This window comes from Lactuca serriola, chromosome 2 (genome assembly GCF_051521515.1).
Source record: "Lactuca serriola cultivar US96UC23 chromosome 2, Lser_US96UC23_V15, whole genome shotgun sequence".
Classification (NCBI taxonomy): Eukaryota; Viridiplantae; Streptophyta; class Magnoliopsida; order Asterales; family Asteraceae; genus Lactuca; species Lactuca serriola.
The window spans coordinates 157039558-157061630 of record NC_136409.1 but is presented as its reverse complement, the minus strand read 5'-3'; the positions used below and the strand labels follow the sequence as shown (position 1 = coordinate 157061630).

At 35.3% G+C, this 22073-nt stretch overlaps 4 protein-coding genes across 5 annotated transcripts; 3 read left to right on the top strand and 1 right to left on the bottom strand.

Moving 5' to 3' along the window:
• Nucleotides 1-6539: 6539 nt before the first annotated feature.
• Nucleotides 6540-9685, bottom strand: LOC145090529 (uncharacterized). Of its 2 annotated transcripts, none has more exons than XM_079028691.1 (5): nucleotides 9564-9685; nucleotides 9397-9474; nucleotides 7254-7380; nucleotides 7031-7177; nucleotides 6540-6930 (listed from the first exon to the last, which is right to left on the bottom strand). In XM_079028691.1, exons 1-5 carry the CDS (start codon nucleotides 9584-9586, stop codon nucleotides 6787-6789), a joined length of 519 nt encoding a protein of 172 aa, XP_078884817.1. In that variant the 5' UTR covers nucleotides 9587-9685; the 3' UTR covers nucleotides 6540-6786. The 2 variants fall into 2 exon arrangements, with proteins under 2 accessions (XP_078884817.1, XP_078884816.1); XM_079028690.1 differs by having other exon boundaries at nucleotides 9580-9685.
• Nucleotides 9686-11694: 2009 nt separating this feature from the next.
• On the top strand, nucleotides 11695-12354 carry LOC145089702 (uncharacterized). Its single transcript, XM_079028101.1, has one exon. The coding sequence runs from the start codon at nucleotides 11695-11697 to the stop codon at nucleotides 12352-12354; it is 660 nt and encodes a 219-aa protein (XP_078884227.1).
• Nucleotides 12355-12404: 50 nt separating this feature from the next.
• LOC145089701 (uncharacterized) lies at nucleotides 12405-13226 on the top strand. Its single transcript, XM_079028100.1, has 3 exons — nucleotides 12405-12810; nucleotides 12915-12965; nucleotides 13057-13226. The coding sequence occupies exons 1-3, from the start codon at nucleotides 12405-12407 to the stop codon at nucleotides 13224-13226; spliced, it is 627 nt and encodes a 208-aa protein (XP_078884226.1).
• A 63-nt stretch (nucleotides 13227-13289) lies between these two features.
• Nucleotides 13290-14204, top strand: LOC145089699 (uncharacterized). Its single transcript, XM_079028099.1, has 2 exons — nucleotides 13290-13529; nucleotides 13626-14204. The coding sequence occupies exons 1-2, from the start codon at nucleotides 13290-13292 to the stop codon at nucleotides 14202-14204; spliced, it is 819 nt and encodes a 272-aa protein (XP_078884225.1).
• The last annotated feature ends 7869 nt before the right edge of the window (nucleotides 14205-22073 follow it).

Genomic DNA, 22073 nt, shown 5'->3' with positions numbered 1-22073 from the left:
GGTCGCCAACTCGCCGAGTCCCTATTCTCACTCCTCGACCCTACTCGCTGCTACTCGTCGAGTATGGCATCAACTCGACGAGTTCTCTTTTGAATCAAAAACTTAGGCAATCTGCATCCGACTCGCCGAGTCATATGAACAACTCGACGAGTTGTTCTTCGAGCTAAGAAGATTGCCTTGGACTCGCCGTGTTGTATGAACAACTCGCCGAGTCCCTCCATTATTGATTCTACCCTCAAACTCGCTGAGTCCACTCCACTACTCACTGGTCCCACTCGACATCGCTCAAAAGGAAGAAATCGGGGACTCGTGACTCGACTCGCCGAGTCACAACCATGCAACTATTCTACACTCGATTCTGCTTGAATCCATTACATACAAATGATAGATCTGAGTCCAATAAGCTGATTTACCACGTAAAGTTTCCAACTTTACGTGTACAAACACATGAAAAAGGGGATAAAGGCTGAAAAGGCACTTAAAAGGGTAGATCTAGGGTTATGATGCAAAATAGCTCCATAAAGGCAATAGATCTGGGCTCTACAACTCCTAAATAAGCAGATCTAAGGATATCTCGACATAATAGGGCTTCCATATCAACATAAGGCTTGAGAATAGCATCAACTAGATCTAGAGGGGTTTTTAAAGCATAAAAGGGAAGGAAATCCGAAGAATACCTCAAAGAACTCTGGTTTTCCCCTGAATCTTTGCTCTACAACTCTTCTCCTTGCTCCTTTCTTCTTCTCCTTCTTCAAGCCTTCACAAATGCACACAAGATCACATAAATCACTCAAGAACGAATTAGGGTTTTCTCACAACTTTCTGAGGGTGAAGGAGGCGATATTGGGGGCTATAAGGTGGATTAAATAGTGAGCAACCCGGGGATTTAGGGTTTCTCCCAGGCAGGCAGACTCGCCGAGTCCCGAATATGGACTCGCCGAGTCGCCGACTAACACGTGCTCGAAATCCCGTCCCTACTCGGCGATTCAGGCTATGAACTCGCCGAGTCCCTCTTGCAAACTTCTAATTAAATACTATGGAATCATCATACCGGGGACGGGTCGTTACAGTTGCCCAAAAGTTTTTTTTTTTTTTTGATAAAAATGGTTCATTTTTTTATATTAGCTTCTGTAATTGTATTTGACCTAGAAAATGTTAACCCATTAGCTAACCTGGCTCAGTTATTACATACCTTATAAAGTTAGAAAGTAGAAATTGACCAAAACAAAAGACCCCAAAGGCCTGTGTCGTATCCGAAATGGTTCAATTTATCAATTTATCAAGATCTTTCAGGTACCAAACAAATGGTTCAATTTATCAAGATCTTTCAGGTACCAAACAAATGCATCCACTTTGGTGATTTCAAGCTGGAGAAAGGGGAAATATGAATATGTTCCTCGGAATTTGATAGTCAAAGATGACAAAATTTTAGTAAAGTAACTAAGCTAGACTGCTCGGATGAACAAATCAAACAACAACAACAGAATCGAAATATAGGAAAAGAAATGGATTAGCATTTTATTTACTTGATGCGTGTGTGTTTGCACGACAACAAGGGAAGCACTGATTGGAAGCAAAGATTGGACGCAATGATCGGAAGTATCAGGTAGGGAAGGCTCGATCGTGATTTTGTGATAGATGGGGAAAACGTGATTTGTTAGCAAGTAACAAGGGCAATCTTGTCCATTCAAATTGTATTTTAACTATAATGATTTAATATCATGAAAAACAATTATAAATAAATAAAAATTACCAAAATAATTGATTTGTGTATATATGATATTAAAAAACATTAGTAAGGGAAAATACAATATTTGGAGTTTAGGCCTAGCAAATACCATATTTAGCAGTTTAGAAAGGGTTTATACGAAATTCTCCCAATTATTTGAATATTACCTTTTATCTTCCAATGAATTACTTCAAAATATCATCCATTTTTCCAAGAAGACGGCTTTCCATCTTCTCTCAACAATTCAGCTTGCTATTAATATTGGCTTCTATTTCCTCCTGTTTCTTCACTTTCCGTTCCAACATGCTCTCTAATTCATTTATCTAAAATATGTTCCAACAAACATATATAATTAGTAGAAAATAGGGAAGGAAATAGTGTAACACCTGGAATCTAGAATGTCAATTATGGAAATAAATTCCCTTTTTCTAGGGGCTAACTCTTCGAGTTGATGGTATTAGCTCAACATGTTAAAACTTTTTGGGGGGCGCGTTTTAAGGACCAAATCGGCGAGTTGGACGCCGGTTGGGAAACCCTAATTTTTAGGGTTTTGCACCCTATTTAAACACCTTAAGTCCCAGATGTTGGCCTAATTCCCAGCCTTCATATCCCCTAACCCTAATCTCGAAACCCTAGAGCCTCCTTGAGTGTTGTAAGCTCATTGTGGGTCTGTTTTGGTGTGTTTGAAGCTCATAGAAGGAAGAGAAGCTTGGTGCAAGGTGGTGGTTCAAGTAGGAGATTTCAAATCTTGATTCTCTACTCTATTTCCAACACATTTCGGGTATGAAGCTCTAACCTTGCTTAATATTTGCTTAGATCTCTTCTTGGGTTAGATTGTATGCTTTTAGCCATGGATGGATGGTTGTTAGAGAAGTAGAAGTCCCAAGTGTTTGTTCTTTCAGATCTATGATCTTCATGAGCTCTTTTGGCATAAAGGTGCCAACTTTATTGTCTTAAGCGCTTCAAGCATTCATTAAGTCCTTGTTTTGGCCTCTTTTAAGCATTTGAGCCTCTCTTAGTCATGCATGAGTGTAAAGTTGGAAACTTTACGTAGTCATTCAACTTTTATGGCTAGATCTGCAATTTGGGGCTATGCCTTTGGTAATTTATTTCTTAATGATTAAGTCCTTATCATTTTAAGCCTAGGGGTTTGGATTTTGAACCCAATGTTGTAGTTCCTAGGGGTAATTTAGAAACTTTACCCTTCTAATTGGCATTATAGTGGAAATCTGAGTGGTTAAGCTCTTACTTTCGATTGGGTCGACCTAATGGATTAAGAGGTTAGATTCTTGGTGAACTCGGCGAGTTCATTGGTGAACTCGACGAGTTGGATCGGGTTTTCCCAATTTTACTGACCGATGGAGAAACTCGACGAGTTGAAGAACAACACGGCGAGTTGGGTCGTCACAGTTTGTTGACTTTGAATTTTGACTTATGTCTTTGAACAAGTTTGTCCCAAGGGGTACTTGAGGTAATCTGAATTGTAATTAAGGGAAGTACATGCTTAGGATAAGGCCCGTATGGGGTTGGGCCCGATTTGGAAAATTGGGCCATCAATGGGCTTTTATGGATCTAGTAGTTTATGGCATTTTGGGCCTGAGTTATTAATGGGCCATCGGGATACAAAGTGTTAGACTAGAAATATTGGTTGGGCCTTATGGCAAGACCATGTAAGGAGCTTGGGCCCAATTTTGAAAATTAGGCTATTGGTTGATTAGTGGGCCTTTAGGCCTTTCAGATTGTAGTTTGGGACATAGATTTGGACAAGGCTAGGATGGGGGTAAAATGGTCCTTTTACCTCAAGTATGGAATTGTGATTATGGATTGGAGCCCAATTGCTAATTGGGTGTATTGTTGGTATCGATAGTTTGGGAAGCCGTTAAGGCAATAGTTAGGGATTCTCTCAGCAAGTTTCTGTAGTGCGATGTTCTTACTATATCCATGGGTCAAAAGCACAAATGCCAACCCATTATGTGTTATGTGGTATGCTAGTTGTTTCTGTGATATGTGTATGCTAGTTGTCTCTTTGATACTTGCATGAAAGACTTTGGGGGGATCCCGTGGCATTTGGATATAAAACCATGTGGGATAGCTCATGGCATTCCAGTTAAATACCATTGGGGGGGGGGGGGGGAGCCCATTGCATATCAGATAAAGACCATAGGGGGAGCCCATGGCAATTATATGTATGTTGTATGATAGTTTGCGGTTGTATGTTGTGTGGTAATTTGGAGAAACTCACTAAGCTTTGTGTTTATACTTTTCAGTTTATGTTTCAGGTATTTCGGTTTTCAAATGGAAGAGCTTGGGATAATTGTAGGGCACACACCACATGTTTCCACCTTCTGTGAATTACTCTTATTTGTCGATGTTTTGCTAAAACTTAGCTACTTTGATTTTTAGGAAACGATATGTATTAACGATTTATTAATCTAAAAACAAAAATTTTTATGTCATGATTTTCGGGTCGTTACAAATAGAAACATACTTTACTATTTTCATCACAATATAGTGAACGCATCCACAATGAAAACATAATTTACATAATAAAGAATTTACATCTTATACATATTAGCAATGAACTTTACCTTTTTTACCAATATAGACAATGTACATACATTTATATAAGAACATACTATATAGAAACATATCTTTTATCCATAATAGCAATATACTTTACTATTTTTATCATAATATCAACATACTTTATTTTTTTACTGATAACACATGATAACACAGTAAGTAAATCAATATAGAAACATACCTTCTTTTAATATAAGGTGAAATCATGGGATGATGAGCCACACTCATAAGTAGCCTGGCAATCCGTGTTTGCGCATCGTGTATTCGTGTCAGACACGAATTTACACGACACGAATTTGTTAAGCACGAACACGACACAAATTATAAAACTTGTTTGGGGTATCAAACACGAACACAACACGTAAAAAATTTGTTTGACACGTGACACGACACGAATAGACACGTTTTAACCGTGTTACACGAAAACACAAATAAACACGATTTTAATGCCTTTTTTTAAGCTAGGATGACAATTACATACAAATAATCTTAATCCGAAGTACAAAGTTCAAACTCAAAATTACAATCCCAAAATATTTTAAAACAAGTAAACGACTAAATTACTAACTACTAACCGTGCAAGAGGTTGAACTTTTAATCGAATCAGGCTCATCGTTGATATCCAAATTGACAACTTCGTTCACCACATCACCAACATTATAATTAACTTCTTCAAATAACCAATCTTTGGTAAAAATAATTGCTTCTGTGGAAACTTCAGTGGAAACGGGAATAGTCAATATATCTTGTGTCATAGCAGTAAGATCGGGATATTGAACCTAATGCCATCTACAATATTTCAAAATATTTATTTCTGTTGTTCTTGGCGTCCGAGGCTCCTTCAAATATAGGTCAAGTTCAGAATTTTTAGTTGAAACAACATACTCGTAATTAACGAGTCGAACACCTATTTGTAAAATGAGAACATTAAAAATATTGAATAAATATGATAAAAAAATAATAATAATAAATAGGACATTAATTAGGTCGAACAAATGAGCTACATTTGTGAGTTAAAACCAAGACACAACAACCAACCATGCCTAAAAAATTGCATATACATACGGATATTCAAAATCAAATCAAACCAAAAACAAGATTTTCATATCCATCCATAGTTAACCTACTGACATGCATATTTAAGGGAAGTTGTAGCATCTAGGCAAAAGAGTTACAAACAAATTTAGGGGCTTTGTCTTCCGGTGTGAGTCAATTAGAAACAAAAGCCTACAAAACACAACTTGAAATCATGTTTGGCTGCACAATTATTCAAAATCTAACATAGCCAACGGGGCAGCATGTTGTTTTATTTTTAACATTTTTGACAGTGCAATTTCCTAGCATCTTAACACTACGTGATTAACGCTTATACATGATTTTATGTTTCATAGCTACTTTGTGCCATGATTAACACTACATTGATACAAGAAAATAACCCAACTCAAAGGTAGAAAAATGAAACAAAAAATCACAGGAGAGGCCAAGGAAACAAAAAAAATAAACAGAAAATCACAAAGGAAAAGCATATACCATGTTTGTGTTAGAATCCATAAACTCAGAAGAAGCTATGGTTGCGATATACTATTGTGTGACCGAATGAAAGATCGTGATGAATCAGTGAGTATGATTGTGCTGTGTGCAGCTTTGATTTCACTTCAGAATGAGAGACATGGCATGAGAGTGGCGAGCGACGGTGAAAGGCTGAAGGACTGGAGATTGGAGAAGCACCAATGATATGGGACGATTCGGCCAACGATAGTTGATCTGTTGATGAATGGATGTCCAATTGTTCGATGATTGTGATTCGTGACTCGTGAGATGGAGAACTCAGGACAAGTCAACAAACGAAATTGAGAATTTGAGATGTAAGATGTCGGCACGCCCGTCCCAGAGGGTGGGCGATAGTGGCGACCGTCCATGGCTCATCTTTTAAAGCGGCCCAAATTTTTTTATGGAAATTGTTATATTTAGAAGATAATACAAATAATTTTCTTTTAATTTTTGGTTTATTATAAAAAACTTGATGACATTTGTGTTTTTTAAAAGACCTATTTTTTTCTCTCGCCCTAGGCCTATAATATGTTTGGAACGGCCCTGAATGTCGGCGATTTTGGAAACGATTCAATTAGGGTTATAAACTAATTATTAACTTTTACGCAATCGGTCTCTAATATTTTATAAATATAAATTTTAACCCTAAAATATATATGTGTTTATACGTGTCACGTGTCAAAACGAATTTGTATCATGTCTTATACGTGTTTAAACTGGTTAAATCGTGTTTGATATGTATAAGACACGAAACACGGATTTAAAATATATGTTAGATACAAATAAACACGAAACATGAATTTCTAAAACACATACACGGAAAAGTTGTATCGTGTTCGTTTCGTGTTAATCGTGTCTTGTATCAAATTGTCAGGACTACTTGTAAGGTGTCCCCGACACGACGTTGCCCGGATCTGATGATCCTACCCCTTAAACTCAGATCCTACCCCGTAAACTCGCCCCTTCTTTTTCCCGCCAACACAATGCTCCCATATTTCAACATCTCCCAACGGATGCTGACTAGGGTTGGGGCCATATTTCTCACACATTGTCTTCTCATATTTGTCCTCCAATTTACCAAAACATTAAAATTGTTACCACTCTAAACACATGGAAAATAATTAAATACATCAAATCTTAAATCTAAAAAGGATAAAGATAACTTACAAATACGGTCCAAAAATTCTCATTAACCCAATGCTCAGGTTGGCTCCCAATCAACTCTCCAGATGCCAACTTCACCTTTGCACTCTTTTCAAGGTGAGTCTGCTTGAAAACATCTCCCCACAAAGGGTATTCCTCCTTTCCATTCTTCTACAAAAAAAACATACTTGTAATTTATGCTAAACAAAAAACAAATTACTAAAATTTATACACAAGATTCATTTACCATCTTCTTGCGGTGTTGTTCTGTTGTAATTGATCCACCTATATCTATTAAGATTGAACCATTAACACTACTGTTAAGATTTCTCTTTCCATTCTCGGATATATTTCTCCAAGTATGAGTCCTATATCTGTGTAGTAATAATAAATACAAGTTGTTTTATGATAAAAGAGAAAGCCATGATAATTATAAGAAATTTATTGTATTATATCACTCAACGACGTTATTTAGAGGTAACAAAATTTATTAGTATATATATATATATATATATATATATATATATATATATATATATATATATATATAGTTTTTTGACTTTTTATAGGATCAAATGGGAATGAAGCCACAACATATTGAGGGTTGGAGACAAATGCGCTAGAAAGAAGGTTCGGGTTGGTGTACAAGTCAAACACAACAAGATTGGGTAAGTGATAAACGAAATGAATGCGTTTTTTTTTTTAAATATGTTATTATTATTAATTATAGTTTTTTGTGTAAGGTATATTATTATTATTATTTTAATGATTAAATTTAGTTATTTGTTTTAATTATCGTATTTTTATTGTTTTCTTTATTTTAGGAGAAAATTCAAGACGAATATGAGAAAATGCAAAGCGAGGTCGGGGAAGGCAGAGAAGTAAATGAGGAAGAATGTCTAGAATGTGCCCTTGGGATGAGACACAGGCATGCTCGCGGAGTGGGTAGGAGACCAACCGTCAACTTCGGTTTAATTCCAAATGAACGGCCTTCCACTTCCAAATCTTCATAATCTCAATCCCAATTTGATGCACAACAAATGCAAGAATACTTGCAACATAATAATGCATCATTGGGGGCATGTATTCCTAACTTCCAACCACCACCATTTCCTAACTTTCTATTCAATTCTAACACACAAGGAAGTACCTCTCAAGCGAGCCCAAGAGGATGGAAGAAGAAGGAGAAGAAGAAGAAGAAGAAGAAGAAGATAATGATGGTTGATGTTTTGTATTATTTTGAACAATGTTAAGTACTTAATATTAAACTTGAATTTGATGTTTTCAATTTGAACAATGATAGCTAGTTATTGTATCTTAATTGATTATGCTGCAAAGTGTTTGGATTTGTTAAAAATATAGGAATGACAAAGAACAGAATCAGTAAAAAAAAAAAAATCAGTGCCTCTCCCGACGACAAGTCGTCGATATAGGTATTTAATCGACAACTGTGAAAAACCTGTAATGACAACATGTCGTCGTGATAGCTTGTACATATCCCGACGACATAGCGTCGCTAAATTATCCCGACGACATATCGTCGTCACTGGTAATTAAATAAAACTTTTTTTTTCGAAATTATCATCGACAAAACCTATACCGACGACATGTCGTCAGAGAAGTAGGAACCTATGTCGACGACACCTATGCTGACACCCTTTTTGACCTATGCCGGCGACTCAGTAACAACCTTGGTTGTCGGTATACCCTATGACGACGACATGTCATTGGTACAGGGTCAGAAAATGTTGTCGCCATAGGGGGTTAATGTTGTATTATACATCATAATAACTCTAGATCATCGTCTCAAATCAACCTCCAGGTACACAAATAAACAATTTAAATACCAAAATCTTTAACTGGAGGACATTATGAGGACTAACCAAAATATGTAACATTTAAATTCGGTAAATGAAGTGTTAAACTAAACTGAACAATACATCAGAAAAAAAAGAATACTAACTAAACCTTTCTGGCAAAATTGATGTCAAGTTACAAGGTATCTTTTTCTTTATCCTCGAAAGAGTCATGAAAATTTTGGTAGAGCGGGAATGAAATTTTGAGCGATTACGGAGCAGCAATGAAATCAAAAATTCAAAGGAAATGAAAATTTATGAATTTAGGACAGCATAGAGCCCTATTGACTTATAAAAACGTGTCTTATAAAGAAAATATCAAATAGGATTAGGTTTATATTAAATAGAACCCAGATTTCCTTAAAACCGGGATTATATATAATGGGTCCTATTAATCTATTATGTATTTTGTAGTAGCGAATATATCATGAATTCGTTGGTTACTATCTCTATTGTTTTAGGGGGGGAAAACAAAGAATAATATCATGAACTTGCAAATAAATTTAAAGTTATAATAATATAATCAGATTTTACCTTCCGAGACAACCTATTCCAATAATAAAGACACCACAATAGCAGGGGAAGTGACACATTTTATGTGGATTTTGCAAGCTGCAGAGCAAGATACAAGAGTTGATGTTAGATTTTTGGATCAGAATATATGAATGAATATCTAAAATAGGGGAAAAGTAATTGGAAACCTTATTAGCATTTTACCCAACATTTGTAATTGTGTGAGACTCCAAGTAAGACCGGAATCCCTTTGTAGCCTCGACCATGGGAATTGAGAAGGAGGAGGTATTCAGTGTTCTGTAGCTCAAGTAATATGATGTGGAGCTCAACTACTTAAAAACGAACCAAAATGCCAAAATGGTAGCTTTTAATTTGTTGTCCTATTTCACTGCAATGGGTTGGTAAAACCCATTAAATAGAAAGTTAAAATAAAAAACTCCTACTTGTTGCTTTATGCATTGGTAAAAAGCAAATATAAATTGTCCTAATTGTTTGTCTTATGTTGAGCGGGTAAATACCATTTTCATGTTCTCTTTTTTCCCATAACGTTTAATATAAATTTATGTTTTATCAAAATAAGTAATAAATTGTTTACAATAGTTATTTTTATTTATATTTTAAAATATAAACATAATAAGATATACTATCACCGTATCAAACTTATTGTCCACTTTTGACTTTTGAAGTCTTTATTTTTCATCTTTGACCTTAAATATTTTTGTTTTAGATACTTGATGCAAAATATATGAATCAATTGTGTTTTATGTCTTTTCATTGTTATAAGCTTCATCAAGTAATATATAACATAAATAAAAATAATTAAGGTCAAAATTGATGAATAAATTCTTCAAAAGTCAAAAGTAGACAACAATTATGAGACGGAGAAAGTAATACTTACAATTTTGTAATCATATTTTCAATCAAATAAATAATCTACAACTTCACATAGAATGTTTTACCCAACATGTAACATAAAAATCAGTTTATCAAATAAAATACACAATGAATTAAGTACTAAGCTTAACTTTTTACCCAAAAAAAAAATGAAACATACTTTTATATATTTTTTTTATTCATGACGTGGATCAAGTTGTATCATATGAAAGATATAAATTTTTGGGATGTGGGAATGAAAAATAAAATAAATTGGTTATCGAGAAAACTATTAATGATCTAAATTGGGAGGGTATTCCGATTTTTGGCATCTTATTGGACCACTTTGTGGTGCTCTTTTAAGAAGAGTGATTATTGGAGGTGGTTTTGGTACCAAAAATTCAGTCAAAGATGTAGTACAAGATGTACAAATTGATTCCTCTACTATCAACTTTCAACATGATATACCAAGTCATAGTTTTCTGTTATAGTTAGGTATACAAGCAGGGGCGTAGGCAGTAAGGATGAAGGTGGGACCTATCTTTTTTTTTTTTTTTTTTTTTTTTAATATATGAAGTATTTATAAAAAAAAATAATAATAATAAGAACCCACCTTATTTTTTATAAAAGATCTATTTTTGACTCGTGACATCGTCCCATATCAGAAGCACATATCTTTTTTTTTATATCAGAAGCCCATATCATTTGCCCATAATCTATTAAGCTATAGCCCATTCAATTGATCCATTATTTTATTTTATTTTTTTAAAAAAAGAAAAAGAAAAAGTGAAATAGAAATAAGAAACGGAAAAGACGCAGACTCCTTGCGTTTGGAAATTGGAATCGATCATTCATCATCGTGACATCGTCCCTGACTCCCTGTGTGCTCGGCCGTCCGGCGTCCGGAAAGGTCGCCGTCGTCCTCGTCTGCCCGTCAGGTGGTAGCATCCTATCGGTAATTTTTGATCGACCATCACTCCATCGATCAACACTCAAGTTTGTAACTTACAAGTTACAAGTGTTACAACTTATATTAAAATTTCAGAATTCTTTGCTTTTTGTTGTTCAAAATCAAAATCCTTTGTTTGATTAATGATTGTACATTTGTATGATTTCATGATTTATATCACATTATCACTGAATCACTGATCAGATTTCAGAATTCTTAATTTGTTTTTGTTAAGTGTTAACAGTTTTGAGAATTCTTTATGGTAAGTGTCAATAGATTTCAGATTTTCAGAGTTGTTATTGTCTATTTGATATAGAAACATTGTTTGTTCAACCGCTATTGTCTTGATTTTTATGTTATATTGTTATTGTCTTGATTTTGTGATTTGTCTATTACTCTATTTGATAACAAAAGATTGATAATGGTTATTAGTTTGATACTTTTTATAACATTCAATTTCATAATTCAATTTCAGAATAAAGCATCAACATTCAAGAATGTCTTTACATAAGTTTTATAAAAAGAAAGAAGATGGTGAACAACAACATAAGTATAAGAAGGTTGATTTAAACACACTACCTGTTTATCCATTTGAAAAACCAAGTATAGAATTTTATCATGTAAACCAAAGAGATGAAATTAGAAGAGCATACTTGCAAAAAGGGCCTTTCCAACCTCTAAATCATAAGTTCCCACCACGTGATTTTGGAGGTAAACCTCGAAGATTTATTCAATCTCGGTTTGATGATAATAAATATTGGTTAGAATATAGTATAAAGGAGGATGCAGCATTCTGTTTATGTTGTTATCTATTCAAATCAAGTATACCAAATCAAGGTGGATCAGATCATTTTGTGAAAACTGGATTCAAAGCTTGGAATAGGAAATCAGGAATAGATAAACACAAAGAAGGAACTCCACACACAATTGATGTCCAAAAGTGTCAAAGTTTGATGAACCAAAGACAATCCATCATGTCTGCTTTTGAAAAACAAACTACTTTACAAGAAAAAGAATATTGTACTAATTTGAATGCTTCAATTGATTGTGTTAGGTTCCTACTCCGACAAGGGTTAGCATTTCGTGGTCATAACGAGAAGGAAGACTCGGACAATAAAGGTAACTTTCTTGAACTATTACAGTGGTTAGCCGATTGATGTGATGTTGTAGATCGCCTTGTGTTAAAGAATGCACCAAAAATGCACAAATGAAATGCGGTGAAATCCAAAAAGATATTATGCAAGCATGTTCAGATTTAATTTTAAATGTTATTACGGGAGATCTTGGAAATGACTTTTTTGCAATTTTAGTAGACGAGTCACGTGATGTGTCATGTAAAGAACAAATGGCATTGGTTTTGCGATTTGTTAATAAAAAAGGTGAAGTTGTAGAAAGGTTTGTTGGCATTAGAAATGTTAATGACACTTTAGCTTTATCACTAAAGGCTACCATTCATGATATGCTTTCAAAATGGAATTTGAGTCCTAGTAGGATTAGAGGACAAGGATATGATGGTGCTAGTAACATGAGTGGTGCATTCAACGGATTGAAGACTTTGATTATGAATGAAACAAAATCTACACACTTTGTTCATTGTTTTGCTCACAATTACAGTTAGCCCTAGTGTTTTTTGCAAATAATCACACGACGGTTAATGATTTCTTTGATGTGGTTTCTCGTTTGTTAAATATTATTGGGTCTTGTTACAAACGATGAGATAAATTAAGAAAAAAACAAGCAGATAAAGTTATGGCAGCACTAGCTGAAGGTATGGTTAATACTAAATTGTAAATTATAATTATTTTTAGTTGTTTATACTAATTGTTTGACTAATTAAATTCGTATGTGGTTTATTTTAGGTGAGCTTGAGATTGGTACTGGTTTGAATCAAGAAGTAGGTATTAAACGGCCATTTGATACTCGATGGGGTTCTCATTTTGCATCTTTATTAAATATTCAGACCATATATGTTTCCATTTGTGATGTACTTGAAGACCTTGGTGAATTTGATAGTGATCGTGATCGTTGAGCTGAAGCAATTCGCATCTTAAAGTGGTTAAAATCGTTTGATTTTGTGTTTTGTCTACATTTGATGGTTGATATCTCGGGAGTGACGGATCATTTGAATGCAATACTACAAAGAAAAGACCAAGATATCGTAAATGCCATGAATCAAGTAAGTAGCTCAAAAAAAGCAATTCAAGAAATTAGGGATGTAGGATGGGAACCACTTTTAGAGAAAGTTACTTTGTTTTGTGCTAAAAACGAAGTTAAAGTCGTGGATTTCGAAGATGAATATTATAATGGATACAGTCGTCGAAGAGGCTCACAGGTTAGTAATTTTTGTTACTACTAACTATCACATTGATTTATAAATTTATTGTCTCTTATCATTAGTTACTAATATACTTGTATATATATTTTTAAGGTTAACAACTTGCACCACTATCAAGTTGATGTATTTAAGGAGGTAATTGATATGCAACTTCAAGAGCTAAACCATCACTTTAATGAAGTAAACACAAATTTACTTCTTTCAATTGCTTGTTTGTGCCCCACTGAATCTTTCAAAGCCTTTGATTTGGATAAAATAATGAAAATAGCTACCCTTTATCCGGAAGAGTTTCCAACAGAATATGATCTTCGAGTTCGTGAAGTGGAGCTTGGAAATTACATTAAAGATGTGCGAGAAGACGAACGATTTAATGATTTGAAGAGCATTGGAGACCTTGCCAAAAAGATGGTCCAAGAAAAGAAGAATATAATATTTCCCAAGATTTATCTTCTTGTGAAACTTGCATTAATCTTACCCGTAGCAACAGCAAGTGTGGAACGTGCATTTTTAGCAATGAAGTTAATAAAAACTGATATACACAACAAAATGAGTGATCAATTTTTGAGTGATGGTTTAGTGTCATATATTGGAAAAAATGTTTTAAAAGGCATCGGTAATGACACAATTGTGAAAATGTTTCAAGATATAAGACATCATAGGGTTCAATTTTAATAACTTTATTATAACTATTGAATTGATGTTTAAATATTTTAGGCATGCAACCCGATCTGCTACCACTAGTATTCTTTAATCTTTCATATTTTTTCAATTTCATTTACATAAGGAACCACGTGGTTTTTAGTTCTAGATTCGCCACTGTATACAAGGTAAACTAAAGACGTCAAGAACTGGGAAATTTGATGGTGATAGGTGCGGTTCGAAAAAAATTTAGGAAAGATGGAAATAGTTTTTTATATATACAACGCAAATCACATTACTTGCACTTTTGTATTTGATTATTTGATTTACTTTACACTATAAATGATGATATACCACACCTGTGCACCAGCAAGTCGGACCTGGTTTATTTGTTGAACCAATAAGTTGTCAATTCTCAACCTTGTCAAAGTTGTCGTGCAGATTTCAAGCGACGGGCATAAGTAACGAACAAACATAAGTGATGGACAGAAGTGACATAAAGAAGTGCATGACCTAAATACATGACTCGTGTACATGACCTAAGTGCATGACCTATTTGAACCCAACAAGATAAAGGGCCTTGACATCCTTACATATAAGCGTATATTTATATTCATTAACTATACATATTGGGTCACACTCATAAAATATTAGTATATTATATTATATTATATTATATTATATTTGTTGATCAAAATGCATTGTATGCACATATGAGTATATCCTAAGTTGTCTCTATCTAGAAGATTATCATGATTCACATTGCTAAACGTAATTTCAATGTAAATCGGATGACAGGTAAATCATATCTTATAAATAACTAAGGTTTCTAGCCTAAAAGGAGTGGAGAAGAAAACCCCCGAGACCTTTCTTTGAGCTTGTATCGTTCACTATCATTAGAAACTGACCTTATCATCGGAGTGTTGTCTCAGGTCCCCGCCCAAGATTGTTTTAGGTATCACCGGAGTCAAGATTAGGAGAAAATCGTGGCACGTTTCCTTGTTTCCACCGTCTCGTGAACCTACTTATTCATCATTGACGCCTTCCGTAGGGCCATGAACAAAACCCACAAAAGAGAGCATGGCTTTTAGATCAGGGGACTCCTCTCATAGTCATATCCCATCGTAACCAACATCACTTCTGGGGAAATCAGTTTCTTCTCGTATTTCACAGTATCAATCATAACGTCCACACCTATGACGGTGTACCCTAGAAACACAAGACCACAACTTGATATCTAAAAATTTCAAGACCTTGGGGTGTTCAACACTAGATATCTAAAAATTAAATCTTAACAACAACTAGACCCTGGAGTGTTGGGTGTTCAACACTGGATATCTAAAAATTTTGCATATTCTTGAACACCCCTAACTAGACCCAACTTGTACCTAGTAGTTTCTATATTCTCTGAGTTCTCATTAAGTTTCTAAGAGCATCTCCAACACACCCCAAATCCCATTTTTCCCTTATTTCTTCCCCCATTCTCCTCCAACCCTACCCTATTTTCATCTCAATTTTTGAATATATGAATAGTATTCCCCCAAATATGAAGGAACACTATTAATTTCTCAAAAAATAGAGGTAAAATATCAAGTGCCAGTTTTAGCCCCTCTCGTTTTTATTTTATACATTTATAGTTTATTTTTATCTATTAATCATTTTATTATAATTCAGATGTAATATTTTGTTACACCCTGTTCCGAATCTTTTCCTAATTTGGGGTCGTGACCCGAGAATCGGATATCATAATGTAACAACACTAAAATTATAAGGTAAAATTTTCATTTTTAATTCAACCAAAACATTGATTATCTTTAAGCCAACATTCAATATCCGTTTTCTAAATATTCAAAAGTAATTTATAAGAAAACGGTTATCAAAGTAAAATCCCAAAATCATCATAATGCGGAAACATGGGTTATACACTACGATCAAGTCGGACCCTTCCCTTTTGAACCGCAAGTACCTGAAACCATAACCATAAAAACTGTAAGCACAAAGATTAGTGAGTTCCCCAAAATACCACATAGCATACATAATAACCACACATTGGGGCCCCTCCCTTCATCGAGCCCTGCTCGGTATACAGATTTGTCAGTCATCAGGCCCTGCCTGGTACACATATAATCATACAAACATATAATCGTACGAACATATACAATAATCACAAAGACAATAACATACCATACAGTCATCAAGCCCCGCCTGACATCAGGCGTTGCCTGGTAATGAAGGGTTTTAAGCATTCTAACACTCTTAAGGTGTACATGCAACCCTAGAAACCTTGGATCTATGTTTTACTAAGATACATGCAAATTTGATTTCCAAGGTTCTTAACCCATCTAGCATGGCATGGGGAACTTGAATCATAGAAGCTAGTAAGAAAAACATACATTTCTTGTTGCTTGGATTCCTTGAGAACCTTGTGAGCCTAGCGCCTCAAGTGTGATGCCTCAAATATGTCACACAACACCACAACACTTGTAATAACCTTGAGAGAAGACACTTATCACTCAAAATCGGCTAGCCCTCTAGTTCTCTTCTTAGTGCCCGATTTTGCTTGCCTTGGAGCTTCTTATATAGTGTGCCACAAGTAGGGTTACTCCATGTAAACCCTAATGTGCATGGCTTTTCATATTCCATGATCCATGGGTTTGTAACCTCCATGGACTATCCATGGAGCACCTTATGGGTTTTAGCCCAATTCATATAAACCATGGATCATTAGCCCACTATACAAGAATAGATGATTTACACAATCAACCCCATATATTTAATTAGTCTCCTTTTGATCACTTAATTAATTCTTGATCAATACTAATCAAATAATATTATTAATATATTAGAACTTATAATATATTAATAAACCTTAAGTGTCATTTCTCTCGTTTAGTCTATCCAAGTGTCGCAATGCCATGCAACCCAAATATACCATGCTAACCGGGTCAAGTACATTCCAGGAATAATTATGAACTTAGACACCTAATCCAACAGTCTCCCACTTGGATAAGTCTAATAACTATAACTGCAAGAATGACTTCAGGAACCGATCAACAGTCGTAGCTCTTTCAAGTTCTCGCGGAACTAAGATGATGATGATACGCCATTTAAGATAAGTGATAATATAACCCTCTATTTTAGATATCAGCTGGACAAATACAGGGAACAATGTCTTACTTATTGTCCAACAGTTTGTTTCCCGGTTTTCGATTTGTTTGACATAGAACTTAATTGAACACATCAACTTAGTTCTGACCGGGCCCGGTACATAGGTCACAACAAAATCATCGAGGGGCCCAGATATCGCTCCTAATCCAAGAAGGAACAGATAAACTTCGACTCATATGCTTGTTCTACTACTTTTTGAATGATAGAAAAAGGCATGTTTTATAACATCGAGTTACCAATGCGTTTTCATACAATCAATGTATAATCAACTCATAGTCAACAACTCATATCTTTAGGTTTGAAGAATTATATGATATTACCGTCTCACGATCACTCGAGATAAATTCCGTGAAGTGATACAAGTGAGCGTGGGTTGAATCCAATACTCAGACTTTTGAGAACTCATGAGTGTTGTAGCAACTCTTGCTATGTCCAACATCTTAGACATCTACAAGCCAACTCATGACAGTCTTGATTCATATCTACTTCCAACATATGACCGACTGTGGAGAATTTGAATAATATGATATACCATAACATAATTATTCTAGAAGTCAAAACATGCAAATTGAAATGATAGTAAACGATTGACAGAAGATAGCAACACTTTACTTATAAATAAACAACTTTTATTTATCATCAAGTGTCAATTACACTTTACAAATTTCAAGAGCTATCTAATTTCTAAAACTAATATCATCCTTTAGCCCTATGCACCTCGCATGTTGAAGATGCTTAACCCTACCCAGTCCCTTCGTGAGGGGATCTGCTGAGTTATCATCCGATGATACCCTCTTTGCTACGAGGAGTCCTTCTTCTATTTGATGTCTGATGAAATGGTATTTTATGTCGTGTGTCTGGATCTCACGTGTTCCCTTGGTTCCTTGGCTAAGGCAACTGCACTTTCACTATCACAAAAAATCTCTATAGGCTCCTTTATAGCTGGTACAACTCCAAGGTCTCCAATGAAGTTCTTTAGCCATATAGCCTCCTTTTCTGCCTCACTTGCCGCTATATACTCTGATTCATAAGTTGAATCAGCCACTGTCTCCTTCTTGGAACTTTTCCAAGTTGTTGCTCCTCCGTTTAAGGTAAAGACCCAGCCTGACTGAGAGCGGAAATTATCCCTATCAGTCTGGAAGCTAGCATCATTATACCCTACTACTCTCAAGTCATCACTCCCACCGAGGGTAAGGACACAATCCTTAGTCCTCCGCAGGTACTTGAGAATGTTCTTTACCGCAGTCCAGTGAGCCTTGCTAGGGCTCCCCTGATATCTGCTGACCATGCTCAACGCAAAGGCCACATCAGGACGAGTACAAGCCATAGCATACATGATCAAGCCTACAACGGAAGCATACGGTACTTGAATCGTCTCTGCCATCTCAGCCTCTGTACTCGGGCTCTGAGTCTTACTCAATTTGGCGTTACTCTGGATCGATAACTCTCCTTTCTTGGAATTCTGCATGTTGAACCTATTCAACACCTTATCCAAGTAGGTACTCTGATTAAGACCAATTAGTCTTTTATTCCTATCTCTCAAAATCCTTATCCTTAGGATATAGGAAGCTTCTCCAAGGTCCTTCATAGCGGAACACTTCCCAAGCCAGGATTTCACTTCCTGCAGAGTTGGGATGTCATTTCCTATGAGTAGTATGTCATCCACATACAGTACCAAAAAGCTAACTATACTCCCACTAGCCTTGACATATACACAAGATTCATCTTCGCTCCTCGAAAAGCCAAACTCTTTGACTTTCTCATCGAAACAAAGATTCCATCTGCGAGGTGCTTGTTTCAATCCATAGATGGATTTCTCAAGCTTACACATTCTATTAGGGTACTTTGTGCTGACAAAACCCTCAAGCTGACTCATGTAAACATCCTCAACAAACATTCCATTAAGGAAAGCGGTTTTGACATCCATCTGCCATATTTCATAATCATTAAATGCAGCAATGGCTAACATAACCCTAATAGACTTAATCCTTTCTATTGGTGTAACACCCGTCAAAATTAGGTCAATAACAATCACATGTGATAATGCCAATCATCTAATGTGATTTTGTTTAACTAGTAAAGTGACAAACTTACTATGTAATTCATGATAAATTCTAATACAAGTATGAACTTTTATGATACAACTCAAAGTATACGTCCATACGATTCCAAAAATATAGAGAGCGTCTAAATCTGACTTCGCGTGAAGAAGTTATGATAAACCGAACACTATAAATCTCTATAATAAGAGGAATTTAAAATAGACTTAGAATTAGCTATTGGAGTCTAAAAGAGAGTTTTAGTGCTCGTAAATACCTACGCGTGGATATAAAGAACATCAAAAATGGAGTTCGTATGCAAAAGTTATGGCCTTCCGAAGATGCCGCTGACAAAAACCCTAATTTGACTGAACTCACGACGTGAGCCTAAAATCTCACGACGTGAGGAGTCAAACCACCACATTTTGAATCTAGAAGTCTACGGAACGATAACCCAAAAGCTCATGACGTGAGCAAGGTTTTCTCACGACGTGAGGACGCTGTAGGACACGAATCAGGGCTAGAAAACACACGTTAAAGCTATGGGATAACTCTTACTATAATTCACGACGTGAACCTATCAATTCTCACATCGTGAGGGCCAAAAATCTTCCTATAAATAGCAATTTTGGCCATTTGCTTTCTCACACCTGATCTCCTTCCTTCTCTCTCGTTTGCTGAAACCGTTTCGCTTCCCGAGCCCGGTGATCGCGAACCGCTGACTGTTTTCAGTTAGATTCTATCGAAGCATGATATTAAGGTGAGTTTCACAGCCCCACTTTCTAATATTTTTGGGGGAAAATGCATGCTAAATATTATATATACGTTAGTATTATGTCTATATGATGGTATATTAGTATCAACGTAGATAGTTATATTAATCAGGATATAGATGTTTTAAATATAATATTTTGAATATATACAACTATTATCAACTTGTTAGCATGCTATTGTTATAGAAATATATTAATGTAGATCTTGAGTTATACTTAAGATTCTATATATGTTGTGCGCGATATAGTTCCGAAGTTATATTCGGAAGTTCTATATGTTAAAAAGTATGTACGTTGTTATTGTTGGTTTTATGTCAATATAAGACTTGTTATGTTATATGTTGTTGTTGTTACTAGTTTTATGTCAAGATAAAACCTGGTTTTACTTCAAGTTATAGCTGTTATATTGCCGAAATGTTATGAAGTTAGGAGTAATGTTTAAAAGCGTAGTCTAGTAACTTAGGGTTTTAGACATGAATATGCTTTTGTTGTTAGAGCTATAGGAAGTCGTTGAAGTCTACATGAGTAATTGTATTCATCAACTAAGATTAGGGATCTTAGTGGAAATCCTCTGAACTGTAACCGTTAATCTCGTGTGAGCGAGAAAGTCGTGTATAATTAGTATACGGGTTGACAACCCCACTTGTGACTGTTAGCTACAGTCAACCATAAGCAAGTGACGAACTATCCTTTTACTTGTTATTGTTCCAACGTCGATGAAGCGTACGGTGTTGTTTCTCATGGAAATCATGAGTGTATTGTTTCTCATGGAAATCATGAGTGTGTTGTTTCTCATGGAAATCATGAGTGTGTTTTATCAGAGGTATTGTGTCGTAGCAGCGGTTACAGGCTCATGGTAGCAAATTTTTAGAAGCAATATCCTTTTTTGATATACAAGTATAAATGTTAAGTATAAGTTTCCCAAGGACTTATACTCTAAGTATAAAAGTCGGATTGGTATATTACTTGTATATTAAGTAGACCACTATACCTATTCTACTTACCCGTGTAGAATTGAAATAGATTTATACGTAGCGGTTTTACTCGTATAGAATTGAAATAAGATTTATAGGTAGCAACTTAGTTTGTATGGAATTACAAACATTTATATTTTTAATATATAAGACTTATAGGTATATACTTATTTGGTAAGTAAACCATTATACCTTGGATATATATATATATATATATATATATATATATATATATATATATATATATTAATTGTTTGAGAGTCAAAATGATACTATCAAAACTAAACTTTTGAACTTGGAAAATGTATTATTTTAAATGGAGTCAAAACCTGTGAACTCACCAACTTTATGTTGACGTATTTTTAAATGCATGTGTTTTCAGGATGTTCATAACTATGATACAAGAAATGAGTTTACACCACCCGGTGTTTCCGCCGACGGCCGGGGTGTGACAACTGGTGAAAAGGTCTCATCATAATCAACTCCCGGAGTTTGAGAAAAGCCCTTTACAACCAGTCACGCCTTATAAGTGTGTACATTTCCATCCATGTCGGTCTTCTTCTTGAAGATCCATTTGCACATGACTGTCTTACGATTAGGTACATTGTCAACCAAGTTCCAAACTTGATTTTCATACATGGACTGTATCTCGCTGTCCATAGCCTCTTTCCATTTAGCAGCCTCAGGGCCTACCATGGCTTCCGTGTAGCTGTTAGGTTCATCCAGACTTACCAATGTATTATCACTGATAAGTGTATCACCTTCCGCAGTAATATGGAAACCATAGTAATGCCCAGGTGCATTCCTAACTCTCATGGAACGTCTCATAGGTACAGACTCATCTTTCGGATTAACAGGAGTTTCCTCCTCATGTTGATTGCTAGGGTTTGAGGTTCCTTCACCACTTGACTCTTGAATTTCTTCAAGGTCAATTTGCCTCCCACTGTT